A 20,182-nucleotide genomic window follows, 5' to 3' on the forward strand; every position below is an offset into this window, starting at 1 on the left:
GTGTGATTACATACAGTAACTCACAGACACGGATATCTTTTAAAAATATATTGTGATTTTAAGGCTATACATTAGATAGACATGCAAAAAGGAATTAAGAAGCCACAAGAACACACAAGACGCTAGAGAGCCTTCTGCTGCTTGATTAAGCAGTGAATCAGAGCAGGCATCTTCCTCTTCAGAAGAAGAGCAATGAGTATAGGCTGAGCTGTGTTAGAATTATTCGGAGTTTTAGAGAAACTATATTGAGACAATTTTGTTCTGTTATCATCCATTCCTCTTCATTTTCTGCCTGCACCCTACAGCAGTGAATACTGAAAGTGTGGCTACCAGCTGCTGCCCACAGAATTAAAGCTTAATTTAAAGTGGCATCAGTATTGCTACCTGCTTTTAAATGCAATCTCATTTCCTACCTGGTTTAATCAGCGTTCTGGGACAAGTTCCTATTGCTTCTCTCCTTTATAAAACACACAGGTGACAGACAGGGTGGGTTAAATAATAATGGCATTTCAAAAGGAGTTCAATGCTAATATTAACAGAGTGGCATGGAGAAGGACTTCTAAATTTGATTCAAGTTTTTTTTCCTTCTTCTTCTGTCTGCAAAGCGTTTTTTCTCCAAAGGCTGACATCAAAGTTTCCTGTCAGAAACTCTTTGGGCGGGGGTGTGCTAGAGAATGGAGGAAGAAGAAAGGCTACGAGAGGAAGCCTCTGTTATCACATTCATTATTGCTTCACTCAGAGCCAGAGAACAGCACACAACAGAGTGACTGCTGGAAGTTTTAAAAAAAGAGAAACCCAAAACAAAAAAGCATTCAGTTTTCTAGTGTATAGCAGTGTCTGCTGTTAAAAATAAACTTAAGTTAAATATCTCGGTGCAGTGTTGTGCTATGAGCTGTGATCTGATCCAACAATGTTTGAACTCAGAACAGCTGAGAGAGCTGAATGAGGGAAACACACACACTCATTTCAATTTTCCCCTCAAAGCTACTCACCTTTCATCCTCCATGTGATACCCCAGGTGCCAGAACACGCCCCGGCTAAAAATGAACATTAAAACGGAGTGAAAACACATTTGATCTCTTACTGATTTAGACACATGAGGAAACAATGGGAGGATGAGAGGAACAAAATGAGTCCCATGCGGCGGAGGACAGATCCCAGTCCTGACAGCGGTCGTCATGGTGCAGCTACAGGACCAGGGCTGCAGCTCTTTCCATCGCATTAAATTGATACAGATTGTTCATCTGCTCCTCCACCTCAGACATCTGAATGTAAGTGCAAACAAACATAGCTGCATGACTTTGCATGCAGTATGTTGTGAGCTCACATTTGAACCCACAGTCACCAATGTGACAATGTTTTTCACTATACCCAACTGCTTGTCTGCATTTGTGATTAAAATACTTTTATAATAAGCTCGATCTCGAATAAAGGATACAATCAGACCTTTTTAAAGACTGTCACTGACTTTGAGGCTCTGGTAGCCTGACCTGAGTCTTCAGATAACTGTTTTTTTAATATATTGTAGAAATGTTATTGTAGCCATGTAGACAGCCTGAGGAGTTACATGTATATATGAATACCTGACAAATTAATTAAGGCATACAGGAAGAACTTATGTCTTTGGATTCATCTCTAGTCACACTAACATTACAGGAAATCAAGAAATAAATTTAGACATGTATTAATGCTATGCTAAACACGAAAAAGTATTGTTCATATTTCAAATGTTTGCTTTTTGCTGTAAGGCTTTTCCATGTTTGGAAGAGACTTTAGGGCACGTCATGTTAGGAGTGCAGGGGTATTGGTAGATATTTAAAAATCAGAGGAGGATTCATTTTATTTCAGTTTCAGGGTTTTTGTGCATTTTGGCTCACGTTTTCCATTATGATTGAAATCAATACCACCTGTATTTTTCCTTTACGACAGCCACATTTACTTCTATTTGACACGTAGCTAAAGAAAAAAAAAAAGAATTAAAAAAAATTATATTAATAATAATTATATATTCCAGTCTGGGGCTTCTAGTTTAACCAGTTTTTTTTCCCTAACTGAAGCAAGTCAATTACTTATTGAATAATTGATTCAGAACTGGATCCTGAAATAAGCTGAGAGCTGAAATCATAGCAGCAGAGAGGAGAGTGGCTCATTGCTGCCATCTACTGCTGCGATGATAAACCACCATTAACCACAAAGTGAGAACAAGGTGCAAACAACTCTTAATAATATAGGTATATATTTATTCATACGTACATATTCATTTATAATCGGTTAATTGTAAAAAAAAGAAAAAAGAAAAAAAGAGATTTACAGTAATTTAACTACAGTCATTGTCAAAACTTTTTTTTGTTTAAATATCTCAGGTGCCAATCTACCCTGAACACACACCCTCTGCCTCTGTCCTTATCCACAACCTTACTCCAGTGTTTAGGATCAAACAAACGGACCCAGAGCGTAACAGCTTGACTTCTGTGTAAACTGGTGGAAGATCTGACACACGCACACACAAAGGTGTTTTGTTACTGTAAGGGAAAATAAGTCTGGTGTTTTGCTGTGTAGAGCCTGTAGTGTATTTCTGTACCATGAAAAAAGGAGGAAAAAAAACAAAAAACAAAACAAAACAAAAAAAATAAAAATAAAAAACAGGTGACAAGTCATTTCTTTTGTACATATATAAAACCTTCAGGAGCAAGTTGAGTACTATTAGTTGTAGTCCATGTTGTCGGCATGCGTTTATGACTTAACTGGTGCACGACGAGGACAAGCAGATTTGACATCCCAGCTCACAGACTAGATTCCCTGACTTTCTTTTTCCTTGAGTTAACAGTCTTAAAACCAGAGCACAGTGACAGAGTGCATTACATTACTCCACTTAGAGAAGACTCTTGGTTCTTCTCTAATCCCCCATAAACCCCATTCAAACAAAACAGATCAGACTGGATTACACTGGATTCATCTCGGCTTGTATTATCCTGCTTGTCATAGCTGTCAAATCGCACGCACGCAGACACACCGAACAGAATCATCACTCTGCATTTTGCGTGATAGATGCCTGTTGCTGAGCACATCAAAACCAAAGCACAGGGGCATTTGCAGGTAATCAAAATTTTGCAGTGAGTTTTCCTGTTTTTGTTGTATTGAAGCATTTGGATAGGTGCATTATGGGACGGATCCCATTTGGAACGGCAAGGCATAAAAATGAAGAAGAGAAAAGCACACTTAACGGGGGGGGAAAAGAAAATCTTTCCGTCCTTCTCCTTGATGGAAACATTCAATAAGCAGACCGTACGTCATACATACACGTCATTGTGACCGTTAGCCCTAGATTAAAAGAAATTTAAAAATAAATCTGACTCACATTTAACATTTCAAACAATTGCACTGGTGCGAACACTTCTCCTGGACAAAGACTACACTCTGGACATTAACAATAAACTCTGGATAAAAACAAACTCCATCAGATCAAAACTAAGGACTGGAAGAGGGCTCAAACTCAACTTGGAGACACTGAACTTGTGACTTCAAACACAAACAGGCAGAATCCAAACCACAGCAAAACAGAAAAACAAAGAAAGCTCCAGAGGAAAATCGTGTAGAGGAGAAAGCAGTAAAAGACACATTTATAAAATGAAAAGGGAACAGGAGATAATGAATGAAGCCGGTGCAAGTGTAGGACAAGATAATCCATAAGAAAAGGCGCCAATACTTTAAAGGGCAGGGGAGGGGGCTGAAGTCCATTATAGCCCTCTTTTGTGACAAAAATCATTCCATCATATCTGTCAGCAGGCCAGAGCTGTGCGCTCAAGATTCAGTCAACTTCCTCCACCAGTCTGATCTGGTTGTAACCTCCTGCAGCATCACTGGTCCCAGACAGACTGAGGAGGTCACAGGTGGCAGGGTGCAGCACACTATCACTCCGTCCCCTGAAAGGCCTCATAGAAGTTGAGAAGTCGCAGATGCCACTCCAACATCAAGCACATCCTTCCGCCACTGCGTGGGGTTCACCAGTTCCTCGTCATTGGAACCATCAAGGACTCGAAAACAAGCTTGACTTAATGAAATCAAACTAACTGAAAATAGCTTTACTTTGATTGTTTTCAGTTGGCTTTTTCTTTCCATTGTCCTGGTCTGACACCATGAATTAATGCGGTCGGACCTTTTTTGTTGACAAAAGAGAAAAGAAAAAAAAAAAAAGTATCTTTTTAACGTCTTCTTTTGTTGACATGAGCCTTCACATGCCAGCATCAGTTTGTTTCACTCCATATCGAGTACTGGGTCATTTTTTTTTTACTCTCCAAAAGCTCCAGCACATATTCTCACGCACATCTGCACGTAAACAAGCATGCTCGAGACTCCTCAGAAAGACTCATCGACGGTAATTTCTGCCCCGTCTCATATCATCATGTTGCTGTTTATCTGGCTTCAACTCTCTGACTCCCGCAGTCCTCACATATTTACATTGAGATTTTAAAAAACTAGAGGTGTTACATGCAACATTTGGCATCTTCTCAAGTCCCCACTTGTAAGCCTTAATTGTCCATTTTTAGAAAAATATTAAACTTTGTCTTCTTTTTTATTTTTCCTCTGCACTATATTGAAGCTTCTGATTGTAACAGAGAGAGACAGAGAGAGGTGAGGGCATATTCGCTGCAAGCGCAGTGTATGCGTTAATTGAGGATTTTTTTTATTTATGTGTGTGTGTGTTGTTAGTTGTTAGTAGTCTTCAATTTTGAGATGCCGGTTTTGCAAAGTGTCTCATCATTGCTTTATTGTAAGTGCAAATAGCTGCAAGTATTCTTAATAAAATAACATTAAAAAAATCAAAGTTTCTGCTGCATTCTTGTGGGGATGTTGGCAGTTAGGTGGCTACATCGCTGCCCCTCTTTTGAAATAAACAGCCTGTAGAACCAAGCGAACACTGGTCGTACTCAAGTGCAGTTCCTGTCTAGAGGTAGCTGTTGAGTTGACCTTTAAACACTAAGGGAATTGTGTTTGGGAGTTTGAGTGGGATCTTTCAGCCATGTTTAAAAGCTCAAAGTGCTTGATAAGTAAAAAGCTGTAATGGTTTTCCGTTTGAAAGACGGACTCATTCGTTAGGATTTTTTGTTGTACTTCATTTGATGACGAGTTAAATCCCTCAATGGTGATAACATTTTTTAAAACATAAAACTTCTTTGTAATACTGGTGTGTCCACTGAACACAGCCCACGAATGTCCTCCAAAAGTTAATCTGTGTAAATGTGTCTCTTCACTTGAGCTTGTATTAAAGCCTATTGTATATGTTCTGTTTGTGTGCAGTGGTAAGATTTAAGAACGTTTTGGGGAAGGTTACCCAAGATCCTGTAGTGTTGTTTGGCTCTCTCCCTCTCTCTGCAGCTCCAAAAGGGGGACACACCAGCATGTAGTCTGTGACAAGGGGCCAGGAGTGGTGGGGGGGAGCAGGTCAGGGGTCAAGTGACTGGCTGCAGGGAGCATGTACGAGGGACACAGCGAGAGGGAAGAGGGGGCTGTTCGCTTTACATCATAGCAGGACACAGCAGCGGCAAAACCTCTGACGGCTGCCCCCGACTGAGGGGGGTGGAGTGACAGGAGCGAAGTATGCATGCACTTTGATGTTAGGCAGATGAGTCTGTAGTAAAAAAACATAAACGAGAGAGAAACAGATGGAAATGTATTAATCGCTCGTACAAATATGTGGAAAGCTGTTCTGGGACATTTAGTACACCAGTAGCTATAGCTTTGCTGCAAACCTCAAGTTTATTTTTGTTTCAGTAATCAAAAACGATGCCAAACTGCTGTCGACACAGTCAGGCTATGTCTGATTTTCATTCAAATTCAAAGACTAACATAGGATTCAGTGAAGTCTGACTTGATCTGGACAGAGTGTTCACTCACTGCTGTCAAGGAGACAGTTTGTTTTTCACAGCTTAAGTTTTGATTCATCACTTCATGTGGGTGGATCGATGACTCAGAGTTTCATTTGGACAAAATGCATGAATCTGTGTTGTCTGATTCCACCCTCTGCATTACATCTATACTTCATGATCATGCTGATGAGGAGGAAAGGTTAGAGAGCACCAGTCTAACCTCCTACATCAATAGTGATAGTAGTTTGCATTTTCAGCATTCTTCTGTAAAAGGACAAATGGCTTGACTGACAAAGAAACTCTAAGAATGCAATACCTTTGTGGTAGTGTTTGTGCTCTTGCTACACAGCATTGTTTACAAAGGTAAACAACTAAACATCCATAGTGGTTTCACACAAGAACTCTGGACAATGTCGGGAGAATCAAGTCCAGACATTGTCTTTAGTTGTCCTTTTCCTTATACATTACACACGACAGGAGTTGTCTGTTTTACTTGTTACAACTACTTGAAATATTCTGTATGCTTTTTACAAAGCCTGGTGCCTGGGTAGAGCATACACCAGTGACAAAACTCAACACACAGGTTAATCACACAAACTTTGTGCTAGGTAGTTAAATGTCTGCTCTAGCTGAGACAGACGTTTGGATTTTAACAAATGATGTGAAAAAAAAACAAAACGTTTTTTTGTTTGTTTGTTTTTTACAAAAAAAAAATCCTGTAAAAAAAAACAAAAAAAACAAAAAAAACTACACACCCATCCCATGATTCAATAAATTGTTGAACCGTCTTTAGCAGCAATAAACTGAATCAGTTGTTTTCAAGATGACTTTATTCATCTCTAACATTGCTGAGGAGGAATGTTGGAGGAGGAATGTCGCACCCTTCTTTACAACACTGCCTTTTTTATGCACAGCTCGCTTAAAGTACGGCCACAGCATTTCAGTCAGGTTTACGTCTGGACTTTGGCTGTGCCTTTGCAACACCATGATTCTTTTCTTTTTCAGTCATTTTGTTGTAGACATGCTGCTGTGCTTGGGATCATTGTCCTGCTGCATGACCCAGTTTCAGCTCAGAGTTAGCTTTTGGACAGATGGCCTCACATTTGACTCTAGAATATGTTGGTATACAGAGGAGTTCATGGTCAACTCAATGGTTGCAAGGTGTCCAGATCCTGTGGCTGCAAAATGTTTAAAAGTTACATACTGCTAATATGCAGTACTTTGTTTCCACCATACATGCTCACGCTGATCTTATCTGAAATTCTTCCAGATGCCTTGTGATTTATTCAGACGCAAATCTGCAAACCTAAGCCATGCTGCCTATTTTTAGAGAGAAAAGGCTTTCTACTGGCAAACCTTCCAAACAAGCCATGTCTGTTTAGTGTTTTTTATTTCTGCCCAATTGTCCTGTCATGAACATTGAAAATGCTTACTGAGACCTGCAGTGTCTGAAATCTAGTGCTTGGGTTTTCTTTGCATTGTGTCATCTTAGTGAAAATTGACTGGAACGTCCACTCCTGGAAATACCATGAAACATCACTACGAACTCTACTATGAAACATCTGCTTTCATAGTGGGGGTCACATTTGCTGATGATCAGTTAAACAAGTGCATTTGACTCGCAACACCCGGCTGCTACTTACTCAAGAAGAAGCAGTAAGGATGTATTTAGGGTTTTTTCCCCACAGGGCTGCTTACAGTCCTATGAAAATTGTGTTTTTCACAAGTGTGGTAAGATTTATTCAGTCAAAAAGAAATTGAATACATTTACATCAGCAGTACAATTTGTGTTTACCATACATTCTGCAACTGAACAAGCACTTACTCATTACTCGCAGCCCACACAACTCACCCTTAGTCTCTTAATACCGGCGCGAGTGATCTGCTGGCAGTCATAGAGCTCGATGCGATCCAGACTATGGCAACTCTTCAGGTGCTCCAGTGAGGCATCTGTGATCAGGGGGCAGTTGTCCAGCTCTATCACCTCCAGACGGTCGTGAGCACAGGGGCCGCTGCCGAGGTGTCTGATGCCATCATCAGTAATCAGCTCACAGTGGGACAGACTCTGCAGGAACATTGTGGTACCAATACAGATGCTCTATTACTAAACTGTCTATGAAAACAGCCATGACATTATGCTTGAAAATGCTGCAGGAGCAAAATATGTTTGAGTGGCAAGCACACACTTACCAGGACTTGCAAACGGGGGCAGTGGATAGATAACTGGATGAGTGTTCCATCTGTGATCTGATGCAAAAGTGAAAGAAACAAAATTCTCTTAAGCGAAGAAAAGGAGAAAACAGTTCAACCATTATATACCATATTGTTTATTTACCTGCACACATTCTTCTAAATCCATCTTCTCAAGCTCGTGACAATTCTATAGAGAGAAATAACAGAGAAGAAAAGAGATTGCATAATCACTATGGATTTATGCATTTTAAAGGATTTTGTTGGATCCAAAGTTCTGCTTGCCATTTATCTGCAATGCAACCAAGAGGCAGACACCACACTCACCCTTGCTAATGTAGTGAAGCCCACGTCTGTAAGCTGAGAGCAGCGAGCCACTTCTAATATTCTAAAAGGAGGAACACAATGAAGAGTTATACAGTTGAAGGATCACTTAGAGTCCAAAATTTTGAGTTCTTTCACACTTAAAAAGGTAACTGGCTCTACAGTCACAGGCCTCAAGATATCTGTACTGCAGACGGGTCAGTGTAATATCTTTTATTTCCATTCCATTACCTCAATCCTGCAATCTTTAAGCTTAAAATGAGAATTCAGGTCTTTCTTTTTGGAATTTGAAAGCGTATGAACAGTCTCCCGAACATCAGGCAGCCAGGACAAACACTCTTGAAACAAAGATTAGTTGGATTTTTATGTAAAACAAATTAAATATTTTGCAGTTTCTCGCAAAACTCAGAACAAAGTTTGATGTGTAGGTGTGTGACGTCACCTGAGGCGGGGGCAGTTCTGTCCCAGAGCATGCAAGATGGCATCTGTGATGTTGCCACAACCTGACACACACAGAGACTGCAGGCGGTGACAACCCCGGCAAATTGTGATGAGCCCCTCATCTGTGATCTGCTGCTCACAGAAAGACACAGTACGTGTTTGTGTATGAGGGAAGTGAATCAAATCAACATCCACTGTGAAATGTAAAAACATGCCAGGCAAAACTTCTCTGTGTTGTGCTCTCTGGTAGATGTGCAAAAGCAAACAGTGTACAACCCTGTGTCCAAAATCAGTTATACAAACTATAACGAAAAGCAGAATAATATCAAAGTGTCAACTTCATATTAATATGAAAGCATCACTTTCTTTGGGATGCTCTTTATTTACTAGGTTAAATACAAACAGTTTGTATTTAACCTAGTTCTGTTTTTATTTTTAATTACCCTCTTTTCCATTTGAGCATTTACCCACCACAACCGTCAAGAAATATTTAATCAAATTCATAAAGAGCATACATTTTAAAAAATTAGTTTTAACAATTGATATGGTGTCTTTCTACTACTGTCAATATTGTTGTAAAATGATTAAAAGTAACACATTTTAGTTTTTTTATTATATTGGTATGTGGTGTTTTAGAAAACTCATAATATACATGTTAAGAACAGGTAAAAGAAAGCTTGCTTAGAAAAAGAAAACAAAAAGAAAGCTATAGTGAAACGATGACAAAAATCAAAGACGAGATATGAGACGAGAAAGAGATGCAGAGGGGACTAACTGGATTGTGTGAGCAGGCTTTAGGGTCTGGATGTCCGTGTTCTGTGTTTCTTCTATTCTTGTTAAATGTACTTACTGAGCATGTCTGCAAGTTCAATGTGACCAATTCCGGACAGTGAGCTCCGATATGCTTTAGGGCCTCGTCTTCTAGCTGTGGAAAAGATTGGGAAGCATTGGGAAAGAAAACTGATATCTCAATAAGGAATTTCATAAGAGAAAAAGACTAAATCAGCGCAGACTGTTCTTTTTATTTATTTATTGGGTTTTTTGTTGTTTTTTTTTTAATCCAATGTCTGTCCCTGATGGTATGCTTTGTTGCATGGGAAAATTTTTCTTTTATGTGTGCAGCTGCCACTTTTTCTTGCAATAAATAAGAAGAACTAGTGAAAGGGAAGATGACAAAAAGTCTAAGATTAAAGTGGACCCTATTCACTACAGTGTTGACTGATAGAAAACAGAGCACCTAAGAAGTCACTACTTTGACTTATAAAAAAAGTTTTATAATAATGCATTGGATTTATATAGCGCTTTTCAAGGCACCCAAAGCGCTTTACAATACCACTATTCATTCACTCTCACATTCATACACTGGTGGAGGCAGCTACAGTTGTAGCCACAGCTGCCCTGGGGCAGACTGACAGAAGCGAGGCTGCCATATCGCGCCATCGGCCCCTCTGGCCATCACCAGTAGGCAAGTAGGGTAAAGTGTCTTGCCCAAGGACACAACGACCAGGACAGAGAGCCCAGGGATCGAACCGGTGACCTTCCGGTTACAGATGCGATTCCCAACCCCCTGAGCCACGGTCTCCCCAATGTGTTCAATAAAATGTTACACAGAATGAAATTGCCAGCAACTTATTATAACATAATCACGTGTGTACCTGGGTGCAGCCCTTGAGGAAAAGACATTTGAGACCAGGGCAGGAGCGCACCAGGGCCTGGATGCCATCCTTCGTGACTTGATCACACCAGGAAATGTTCAGCTGCTCCAGCAAAGGACAACCCTCACTGAGAATAGAACAAAGAAAAGGGTGAGCAGCGGAAACTTGCAAAGAATGAAAGGTGCAATGACAATTAGGGGAAATGTTAAATGCATAACAAAATTGAAATCTTCTCACATTATTCGTATCTCTTCTGTGACTTGTGTAGGTTTAAAAAGAAAAAATGAATCACAGCCAACAAGTAGTACATAGGATTGAAGGGACTTATTAAGCTAATTTCCGGCTTCATATATTTATTCTGGAACTCAGCTAAATGGTCATGTTTAATAGAAGGTATTCACCACTGTAACATTATGTTTGAGAGGGACAAAAAAGAACAGACATAACAGGTTCACTTTGATATATGTGCTTTAAAATTAGTGGGAAAACAGCATATCAAAATAACAACTGGCCATACCTGAGCGCTTTGAGTGAAAGGTTGGTGATGGAGGTACACGAGGCGAGGTCCAGGTGCTTTAGCTTTGGACAAAACTTACTGAGGCTATTACACGTGCTGCAGAAGAACAATACAGTGATAAAAAGTGTATTATGATATGTTAGATACATTAACCGCACTGCTGCATGGACTGTTACTATACCTGTCTGTGATCTTGGTGCAACCGTTCAGATTAAGCACCTCAATGTTCCTGCAGTTCTGTGAGAAAGTCCTAAAGAGAGAGAGAGAGAGAAAGAGAAAAAGAAACATTTGTGTGATATCAGTCATTCTGCACTTCTCTCATTATCTCCCCTCAGGGTCTGAACTAGTATGAGAATTTCAATTAGGCGAGGTCCTCACTAAACTCACCTCAGGGCACTGTCACCCACACCCAGGCAACCCCGCAGGCTCAGCTTCCTAAGGAATCCCCCACATCGCTTTGAAATATTCTCCACCACTCGACCCTGCAACAAAAAGAAACATACTCTTTCTGCTGTATTTGTTTCTACAGCACCTTTAAAGTACCGAGTATAAAGTGACATATAAGCTGCGATCATAAAGTTCACAGACTCCACCTAAAACAAACAAAGATGACACACATGGTTTACATTTGGCTCATTTACTCTTCAAGATCAACTCCTCTTGCACTAGAAAGCCTCCCAGCCATTTTTACATTGGTCTCTTAGAGTTCATCGCAGGTCACGTTCGCATAAACCGCATATCTGCGATTTCTCTGTGGATCTCAAAACTGACACAGCATTAATGTGTTCTGGTGGTTAGAAATTGTTCTGTGACTCACAGACCATGGCTGCTTATAAGGGGAGTACAACCAGGAGCATACTGGTCATTATTTATTTATTATTTTTTACACATTGATGGGGTTGAGAATTCATCTTGCAGGGTTAGACTGTCAAAGTGGAGTTCTACTATTCCCCAGAGTTGTTCTATGGAGGACATATGACTGAAATAACCTAAACTGTGGTACTAAAAATGCAGTTTTACACCATACCCAAACAGTTTTCACCCACAAACCATCCTGCTCATCAAATTAGTCTCTGACTTCATCATCTTCTTCACAATTAAAACTATGTTGATACTGGGATAGGCTCAAACCTAGGGCCATAGATGGTTATTGATACACCCAAGGAGATCCAAACAAACTGCAAGCTGAAGATCCAGTGAAGGTGATAAAAGTGGAACTTCCAGGCGGGGCCCAAAAAACATAGCAACTGCACTTTAAGGGGCACAGTTCTGTGTAAGAAGACTACCATGAAGGGCAGATGGGTCAAATTTGAAGCATGATTTCGTTTTTAATATTTGGAGTTGCAAACATTTATGATCGCATCTGTTAGTAATAAGATATAATGAAATGAACCAACTTCAATGTCCCTCTGAAAGTCAAAGAGGTCGATTCGTTGCCAGTTGCTGCCATCCAAGGCCAGAACATTCCAGGACTAAAAGCAGGGAGCGGAGGGGAGTGGACAGAAATTCTGAGTTATTTAGCATGCACACGCAGAACACATACTATAACTGAAACCACACACACGCACACCTTGTGAACACAGACTCACCCGTGAGACCTGGGCACAGCGACAGAGTGTCACCACATCCAGAAAGGAGAAGATTCTAGAAGACAGACAGGGACGGTTTAGAGACCATGATCCCCGCTGCCAGAAGCTTCCTCTTTACTGCCCTCAACGCAACCCTGTGTGTGCTTCCCCTAACAGCAGAGTGGTGTTGACTAAATCAGCTAATATTGCTTTTACTGTCATCAAAATACATTTCCCTGCTTGCAGAACAGATATGTTTTCTTAAAGTGAGGTCCTGACGGGGAAAGCATTTCTTTCTAAGGAATATAGTTGGATACCGATTAGAGGATCCTACAATGCAGCAAAAAACTGAATTGGGGTTGAAGCAGGGATGCAGTGAGTTGCAGCAGTCTGCCAGCCTCACAAATCACAGCACTGCACCAGGCCAAGCAGCACAGAGTCAGCAGCCGCAACACAGACAGCTTGGCTGGCAAGGCCGAGGTTTGAGTTATGGCCTTCATTTGCTGTTTGCTAAGAGGCTTGTGAGCACCCCCCCCCCCCTTTTTTTTTTCTCTCAAATCAATTTAAAAGTTTTATAACCACGAGCACCTGTTTGTAATTATGCTTTTAGCACTGGTTGAGCAGTGGGTGTGTAGAGCCAAGAGAAATTGGCATCCTAGTGTTTGGAATCTTTGTTTAAAAAGGGCAAGTGAACATAAACGATATGATTGTGAGACACACAATATTTGCGTGTGTTAGGGTAACACACAGAGGATGGAGGTGCTGCCTTTGAGTATGATTTTGTGCCGTAGTAAAGTCATGAATGTGACTGTGGAAATTTCAACATGCAAATTTTGCTTTCCTCAAAAAACAAACAATAAAAAAAAAAAAAAAAAAAAAAAAACTGCAAGTAAGTTAAAGTGCATCAAAACGTCACTCACCTTAGCAACAGCTCTTTAGGTAACTTCTTATTGATGACTGCCTCGTCACTATTTGTGAACATCTAAAAGGGTGGAGAAGATAATATCAGTCCTGGAGGCTATCACAAAGTGACTGGGGCCCCTTTCATCCCCTCTCCTCACTCAAGGACGGCCCCAACACATAAGCAAGGATAAAAGATCATAATCTCATCAGCTGAGATGGATTCAATGTCAATTCCCAGAAAACACGAAGGGTGACAGAAGATAAACTAACACAGGCCACAGCGAGGTGGGACTTTGTACTGTCAACTACAAGGCTGTGATGGCCTATGCTTTCATCTTATCTTTCCTGCATGCATATCCGTCTTAGTACACGTGCTACTGAGTAAGACCCAGTGTTCAAAACAGTAAGTACTGAAACTTTAAACTGGAATTGGTTACAGTACCATATATTTTTGTGACTCTAAGACAAATAATTCGAGCTTCAGCAAACAGCTAAATGGGTTTCCACACAAATAACTGCATGCTGTGTGAGCACAAATTTGACTCCAATTCAGAGAAAAAAAGTCACAGTAAACAAAGAGACAATAAATTTGCATTTATTGAGTCCCAGCTACACACACCCTTCTTACTGAGGAATTTAGGGTTCCCATAATTTGTGGGAAATGATACTGTGCTAAATCACTGAATGCAAGATGTTGAGACAATGGTCCTTGGAAACACGTACTCAATCACAACAGGATGAATGAAGTAACATCTGGCTCAATCCATTTTTCTCCAAACATTCAGAAAACAAAACGTTTATACCAGGGGCGGATCTGGCTTGTAAATAAAAAGTGGCAGAAGGCACATGTTAATTACATGAGGTAAAAGATTTATGACAAGATCAACAAGGTGTTTGTCAATTCTTATTTGCACTACTTGATAGAAACAAATACCACCAATTCCAAAAAGAAAGATTTATTTACCCCGTTTTAACAAAGGGAATGATTTAAAGGTCCCAACAGAGTTCTATTTTGATTATTGGTGTGTATCCTGAAGCCACACAATAGCGTCAGATTTTGAGGGACGTGCACATAAACCCATTCATCAACTCACAAAAACAGACTGTCACGTCTGCCAGTTGAAATTGAGGCCTGGATCTTTACGAAGCACACAAACGCGCACACACAAATAAGGCATCTTGGGGTCAAAGCTGTTCTATGTCTTTCTGATAAAAACACAAACTCTTTCTCAAGCTGCACACACACACACTCACACAGCTGTATGCGGGGGCTGCCTGCCAGCGCAGACGTGTAAAATTTTGAGGGAGTAAGAAGGGACAGACATTTTCTGTTTGGATTTGGGGCAAATTGACTCTGACAGCACGCCTTCCAGAGCGTTGCTTTCTGGCCAAATAATCCAGGGCCGTTTCAAAAGAAGCAGATGTCCGTGGTCAACAGCCATACACAGTACCCTTTTGTAATCTACCATAAAATGATGCAGTATGAATGTGACCATTATGTTTTGGCCACTGCTCAGTTATAAACAGTAATGCAGGGGGTTAAAACAAACAAACAAAAAACAAAACAAGCTGGGTGTTCTGTAGTTTGTAGTAAACCACTGCAGAGGCAAAGGGTAATTTTATTTTTAGGAAATGTGTAAATATTCCTTCCTGGTAATAAATAATTAAATCCTGGTCGTTTGATCGATAGGAGGGGCTTATATTTGAGTTTTAGGTTATTATTGCATACATGCACTGATTGAATTAGGCACAACTAAATATGGTGAAGTCAAGGAACCTGTTTAAGGTCAGAAATTTAAACCAGTTTAAACCTCCAAAATAGTTGTTTACATACTCTTTCTAATTAGTGAATACAATGAGTGGCCATTTAAGTATCTATTTTTCCAGTCTGTTGGGTGGTCTTTTGTTAACAGAATAAAAGTGCAACAGCTCAGTGCTTGCAGCAGAGCTGTGTATTTAACACAACTTCCTTCCCTGCCTTTCAAAATAAAACACTCACTGGCAGACTGCATTTTTGATGACTTACCAGCCAGCATATTTGGTTTCAAGCTTCTTATAACTAACCACCAAAACCTAAAAGCTACTGAGCATACCATTTGTTAAATTTGCTTGGAATTATAATCCTAGGTTAGTGAACAACAAAGGCTTTGTTTAGCTCATATCATAAGTTAAGCCCAACTGATAGATTACTTGGCCAATATCATCAACTGACAGTAGCAGACGCTGTCGATCCCTGCCACGGTGTGACCACACTCCTATCGCCAATTTAGAATGACCAATTAACCCAACTTCCATTTCTCTGACCTGCAGTATCTGTGAGCCACGGGGGCAAACGAGCAAATTCCACACAGAACCCAGGGCCTTCTCACTTTGAGATGACAGTGCTAAATGTTGCACCACCACAAACCACTTAAAAAAGTCAAAAACAAAAAACAACAGCTGTAATTTACAAAGCTTCACATAGTTTGTCCAGCTGAGCAGCTTCATTGTTTAGAACAGTTTCGATCCTTTTTGCAGAATCCCAGCCCTTCCCCATTCCCAAGGGGTCAAAGACTGCAGATATGTCAACAGCTAGAGTCTCACAGAGATACATTAAGTGTCCTTTGGCAATGGCATGAGGTTATAGGAACAAATATGACACATCATGCTTGCCACATATAAATGGTTGTTGATCTGAAAATATTTTACTTGTTATATATTCTATTTATAAGTATTTTGTAAATATTTAAAACTATACTTATTTTTCTTTAACATATGCATTTATATTTCAGATTAGTCTTTACCTTATCAAGATACCAGGTTTATTTTAGATACATATTCCTATTTCTGTTACATTGACTTTAGTTTTTTAACTGTTGTAACTGAAGAATTTCCCCAAATCCTGACTTAATATTTACATCACATCTTATCTTAGCTTGTCTTAGTGGACCCCTTCACATAGTGGGTAAGAACAAACAGGACACAAACTGCAGTCTTCTGGATGGCAAACATCTAACTTTGGACTCAGTTTGTCACTCAGCATCTAATATTGTCAGGATTGGCATTGGTTCCTTGAAACACCCAAGTACAACTTGTATGTTCAATGGGATCTGATGGAACAGTAGTAGCTGATGCCCCCAACGGATCAGATCACGGCTAATCATTTGCTGGTGCAAAGTCCAGCGGCATCTTCACTTTAAGTTATTATCTAGTGTTTTGAATAGACTGCTTAAAAGTTAATAAGCAATGAAAACATCCATTTTCATACTGCTGGCTGATATGTCGATACCCAGATTTTTTATTTTTTTTACTTCCTAAAAATCAGATGTACGTAATCAGATGTATGTATGTATGTATGTATATACACACACACACACACACACACACACACACACACACACACACACACACACACACACACACACAAAATGTAAAATAATTAGGCCCAGTCATATCTTAAAGCCTTCATAGTACATTGTTATGCTTATGTAGCATTTTGTTCTTAGACAGCAGGCTTACTTGTGTTTCCTGGAGTTTTTAAAAGTAGAGTAGGAAGCAGAGCCTTCAACTATCCAGCTCCTGCAACAGGCTTAGGCTGCTGGGTGGCTTCCCATGATGCACTGACCATTTCCTCTTCACTCATTTCTTTTCACCCTCCATGTGTCCATACACCACAACTGCATGTTGGCAATTATTAAATTCAGCTTATCTCCCATAGTTTGCCTTTTCTGCCATCTCTCTCTGCTCCCACAACTGGTCACAGTGGATGGCTGTCCCTCCACGAGCATGGTTCTGCCAGAGGTTTATTTCCCGTTAAAATTCAGTGTTTCCTTCCCACTGTTGCCAAGTGCTCCCTCATTGGTGGTCATATTATCGTTGGGGTTTCTTAAAAAATTTGAAGATCTTTACCTTACAATATAAAAGTGTCCTGAGGCAACTGTTGCTGTGAATTGGTGCTATAATAGATCAAATGTCTTCAAGTTAAAAAAAAAAAAAACAAGTACATAAATTTGTGAACTACACAAAACAACAACAAAACACAAAACCTTAACTACAGAATGTTTGAAAAATAGAAACTTTTATCTTGAAGGCAAAACATCGCCATTTCCGTTTCTCCCCTCTCCTAAATCCAGATACCTTTAAACAGCAGCTCCGCCGCAGCTGTCGGGCCAGAAGGTAACGGCCTGAGTCGTCAGCTGTTCACCGTTAAAAATAAATAAAACCACACACACAAATCCCACGCTAACTGGGGATTAAACAACATCAAATGCTCGGGCTATACAGGCCAATGTCAGTGGCCGGATACATTTGTTTGTATATAAGTTCGCACCAAAATATTGAGCTACGCTTGCGCGGCTGCGACACAAAGTTTATGGTAATAGCCTTGCATTGGGGGGAAAAAACCCCCAACAACGACACTGTAGGTAGACAGCGTACTTTTGAGACGAGTGTAGGTTATGATGTGTGTTACACTGTAATAGCTCGGCACTATTTTCAGATATTTTGTGCTAACACCGGGTGCAGGTAGCAGACTGAGGCCACCACCGCCGCAGCGGCTATAGATATAGCATACATAACGAGGTCTCAAAAGAGAGAAGGGGGGAACATAACAATCCTGCATATGAGGATAATTTTAAGCAGCTTCTTTTCAAAGTGAAACCACTAAATCCTCCACTTCTGCTCATTATGTTGACGTGTGTCGAAGCTTTCCTCGGCGTGCTCTCTGTAGCCTCATTGTCTTTGTTTTGACGGCGCAAAGGGAAACGAGGACAACGTTTAAAGAGCACTCAAAATGCCTTGAAAGTGGCTGCGAGCAGCACGTCGGCTTTAGTGGAAAACACTAACGTGCGTCCTCTCCACGCCAGGCCTCGACAGCCTATATGTTGCTTGAACAACACAACAGTGTTTGACCTAATCCCAAATACTGACTGCGGAAGCTGCATCAATAGCCTCCCCATAAGCGCAGTTTTATAATAATTATAGCAACAGTCAACACGCAGGCCCGGATCGTAGCGGTTATATCGGCTATTTTTAATGTGTCTCAGTGACTGTCAGTTAATGGAAATAATTAACTCACCTCAAACCGGCTCCGCGAAACACCATTTACCTCCTTCCCCATGTCGGACGCTGGTAACCGACTCAATGGATTCGGTGTAGGCGCAGTAAAATGCAGATACGGGCCCTCTCCACGATTATCATGCTACCGTCCTCTCGGTAGCTCCGGTGGTTTGATGTATTTTGACCTGTACCACGAACCACAAAACCTCTTGTTACCGATAAAAACAAAATATATGGGTTACGAGCAGCAGCCAGCCAGCCATAAGCCACTTCTCTTATCAGCTCGATTCGCCCTCACCTCCTCCTCCCCCTATAAGCACAGCTTTCTTTCCATCCACACAATAGCCCGACAGCAGTGGGGCAGACTAAAATTCAGCCGGTACAACCCCTACATCCATAATAAATAAATAACATTAATATGAAAAATAATAAATATAATGACCTTGCTCAGTGCGCACTATTTCTTGCTCTCTGACTGCTCCTTTAACCAAAGCTCACAGAGGAGCAAATATAAATATCAAAGTGGGGTGTCAACCATTTGCCCGCACACGTAGCATGAATACCTATCGAGGGTTTGGGGCCACATGTGATAATTAAAAAGTTAGATCAGACTTAAAGTTCATACAGACTTTGTGGGAAAACATAGGCTAAAAAATTATGTTTCTCTTATAGTATGAAACAAAAACATCTAAAGTGAAGTGCATGTCTGATATGAGCACTGCCACTTTCCACTGTATTAAAAACAGTATTAAAACCAGAATAGAACCTGTGAGTTCGGCATTTTATTAACTATCAGTAACGGTTAACACTCGTTTTTAGATTATTCTATCTCATCTGCTGTTATTAAACATTCCAACTTTGTTATTGCAATAGGGAAACGCCACTTCCTCGTTTCTCCTCGGGCACACCCCTCGTCAACAGCGGGTCCAATCAGCATCCAAGGACGACAGCTCGTAATACTGCGTCATCGTAGAGCATAAAACTAACACGCCAGACAACACTGAGCATCAATATATTTATAGCAAAGCTAGTGATAGCTAATATGTTCCCTTAATTTCTAATACGCAAATAGTAGTGTTTGACTGGGGTCTGGTGCTCTGTAACTTTAAGAAAACAGCTATTTTTAATTGAACAATTATCTACTGATGCCCCTAAGGATAAAGAACCCCCTTTTAAAGTGTGTGTAAATAATATACTTTTTGGGGGGTTTTTTAATCCCAAGGTTTGAATTTGAAGAGGACCTTTGCATCTTTTGTTCTTTACTCACTGGCCACTTTATTAGATACATCTGTTCAACCGCTCTTTAATGCAGCTATTTAATCAACCACTTGCATGGCAACAACTCAATGCATTTAAGCTGCTAGAATTGTCAAGTAGACTTGTTGAAGTTCAAATTTATCATCAGAATGGAGAAGAAAAAGTTATTTAAGTGATTTTGTATGTAACTTGGTTGTTAGTGTAGCATCCCTGGCTGAATGATGGTCTCTTATACTGATGCTTCACAGAGGTTTTATTGGAAATGTTTTTATTGAAACATTCAGTGAAGACACCGTAAGAGCTAGGAGCAAAACAAAACCAGCAATATTAATACCATAAGATCAAAGGAAACAAATTTCTCCTGCTCACATATAGCATATACATCAAATTTACATCACTCAATTCATTGTATCACCTCACTAA

General features: G+C 40.3%; 1 protein-coding gene across 2 annotated transcripts; it reads right to left on the reverse strand.

Moving 5' to 3' along the window:
• Window positions 1–2,219: 2,219 nt before the first annotated feature.
• Window positions 2,220–19,058, reverse strand: fbxl20 (F-box and leucine-rich repeat protein 20). Of its 2 annotated transcripts, none has more exons than XM_085271830.1 (16): window positions 18,945–19,058; window positions 18,522–18,687; window positions 13,483–13,544; window positions 12,584–12,638; window positions 12,392–12,466; window positions 11,382–11,476; window positions 11,176–11,244; window positions 10,995–11,090; window positions 10,478–10,604; window positions 9,673–9,747; window positions 8,824–8,954; window positions 8,385–8,445; window positions 8,203–8,247; window positions 8,058–8,114; window positions 7,720–7,932; window positions 2,220–5,629 (listed from the first exon to the last, which is right to left on the reverse strand). In XM_085271830.1, the coding sequence occupies exons 2-16, from the start codon at window positions 18,561–18,563 to the stop codon at window positions 5,522–5,524; spliced, it is 1,311 nt and encodes a 436-aa protein (XP_085127956.1). In that variant the 5' UTR covers window positions 18,564–18,687; window positions 18,945–19,058; the 3' UTR covers window positions 2,220–5,521. The 2 variants fall into 2 exon arrangements, with proteins under 2 accessions (XP_085127956.1, XP_085127957.1); XM_085271831.1 differs by lacking the exon at window positions 18,945–19,058 and adding an exon at window positions 18,801–18,824.
• Window positions 19,059–20,182: the final 1,124 nt, after the last annotated feature.

Source organism: Mchenga conophoros, linkage group LG4 (genome assembly GCF_057382185.1).
Source record: "Mchenga conophoros isolate Kocher_MC1m ecotype Shallow Benthic linkage group LG4, M_conophoros_male_GT1.1, whole genome shotgun sequence".
NCBI lineage: Eukaryota > Metazoa > Chordata > Actinopteri > Cichliformes > Cichlidae > Mchenga > Mchenga conophoros.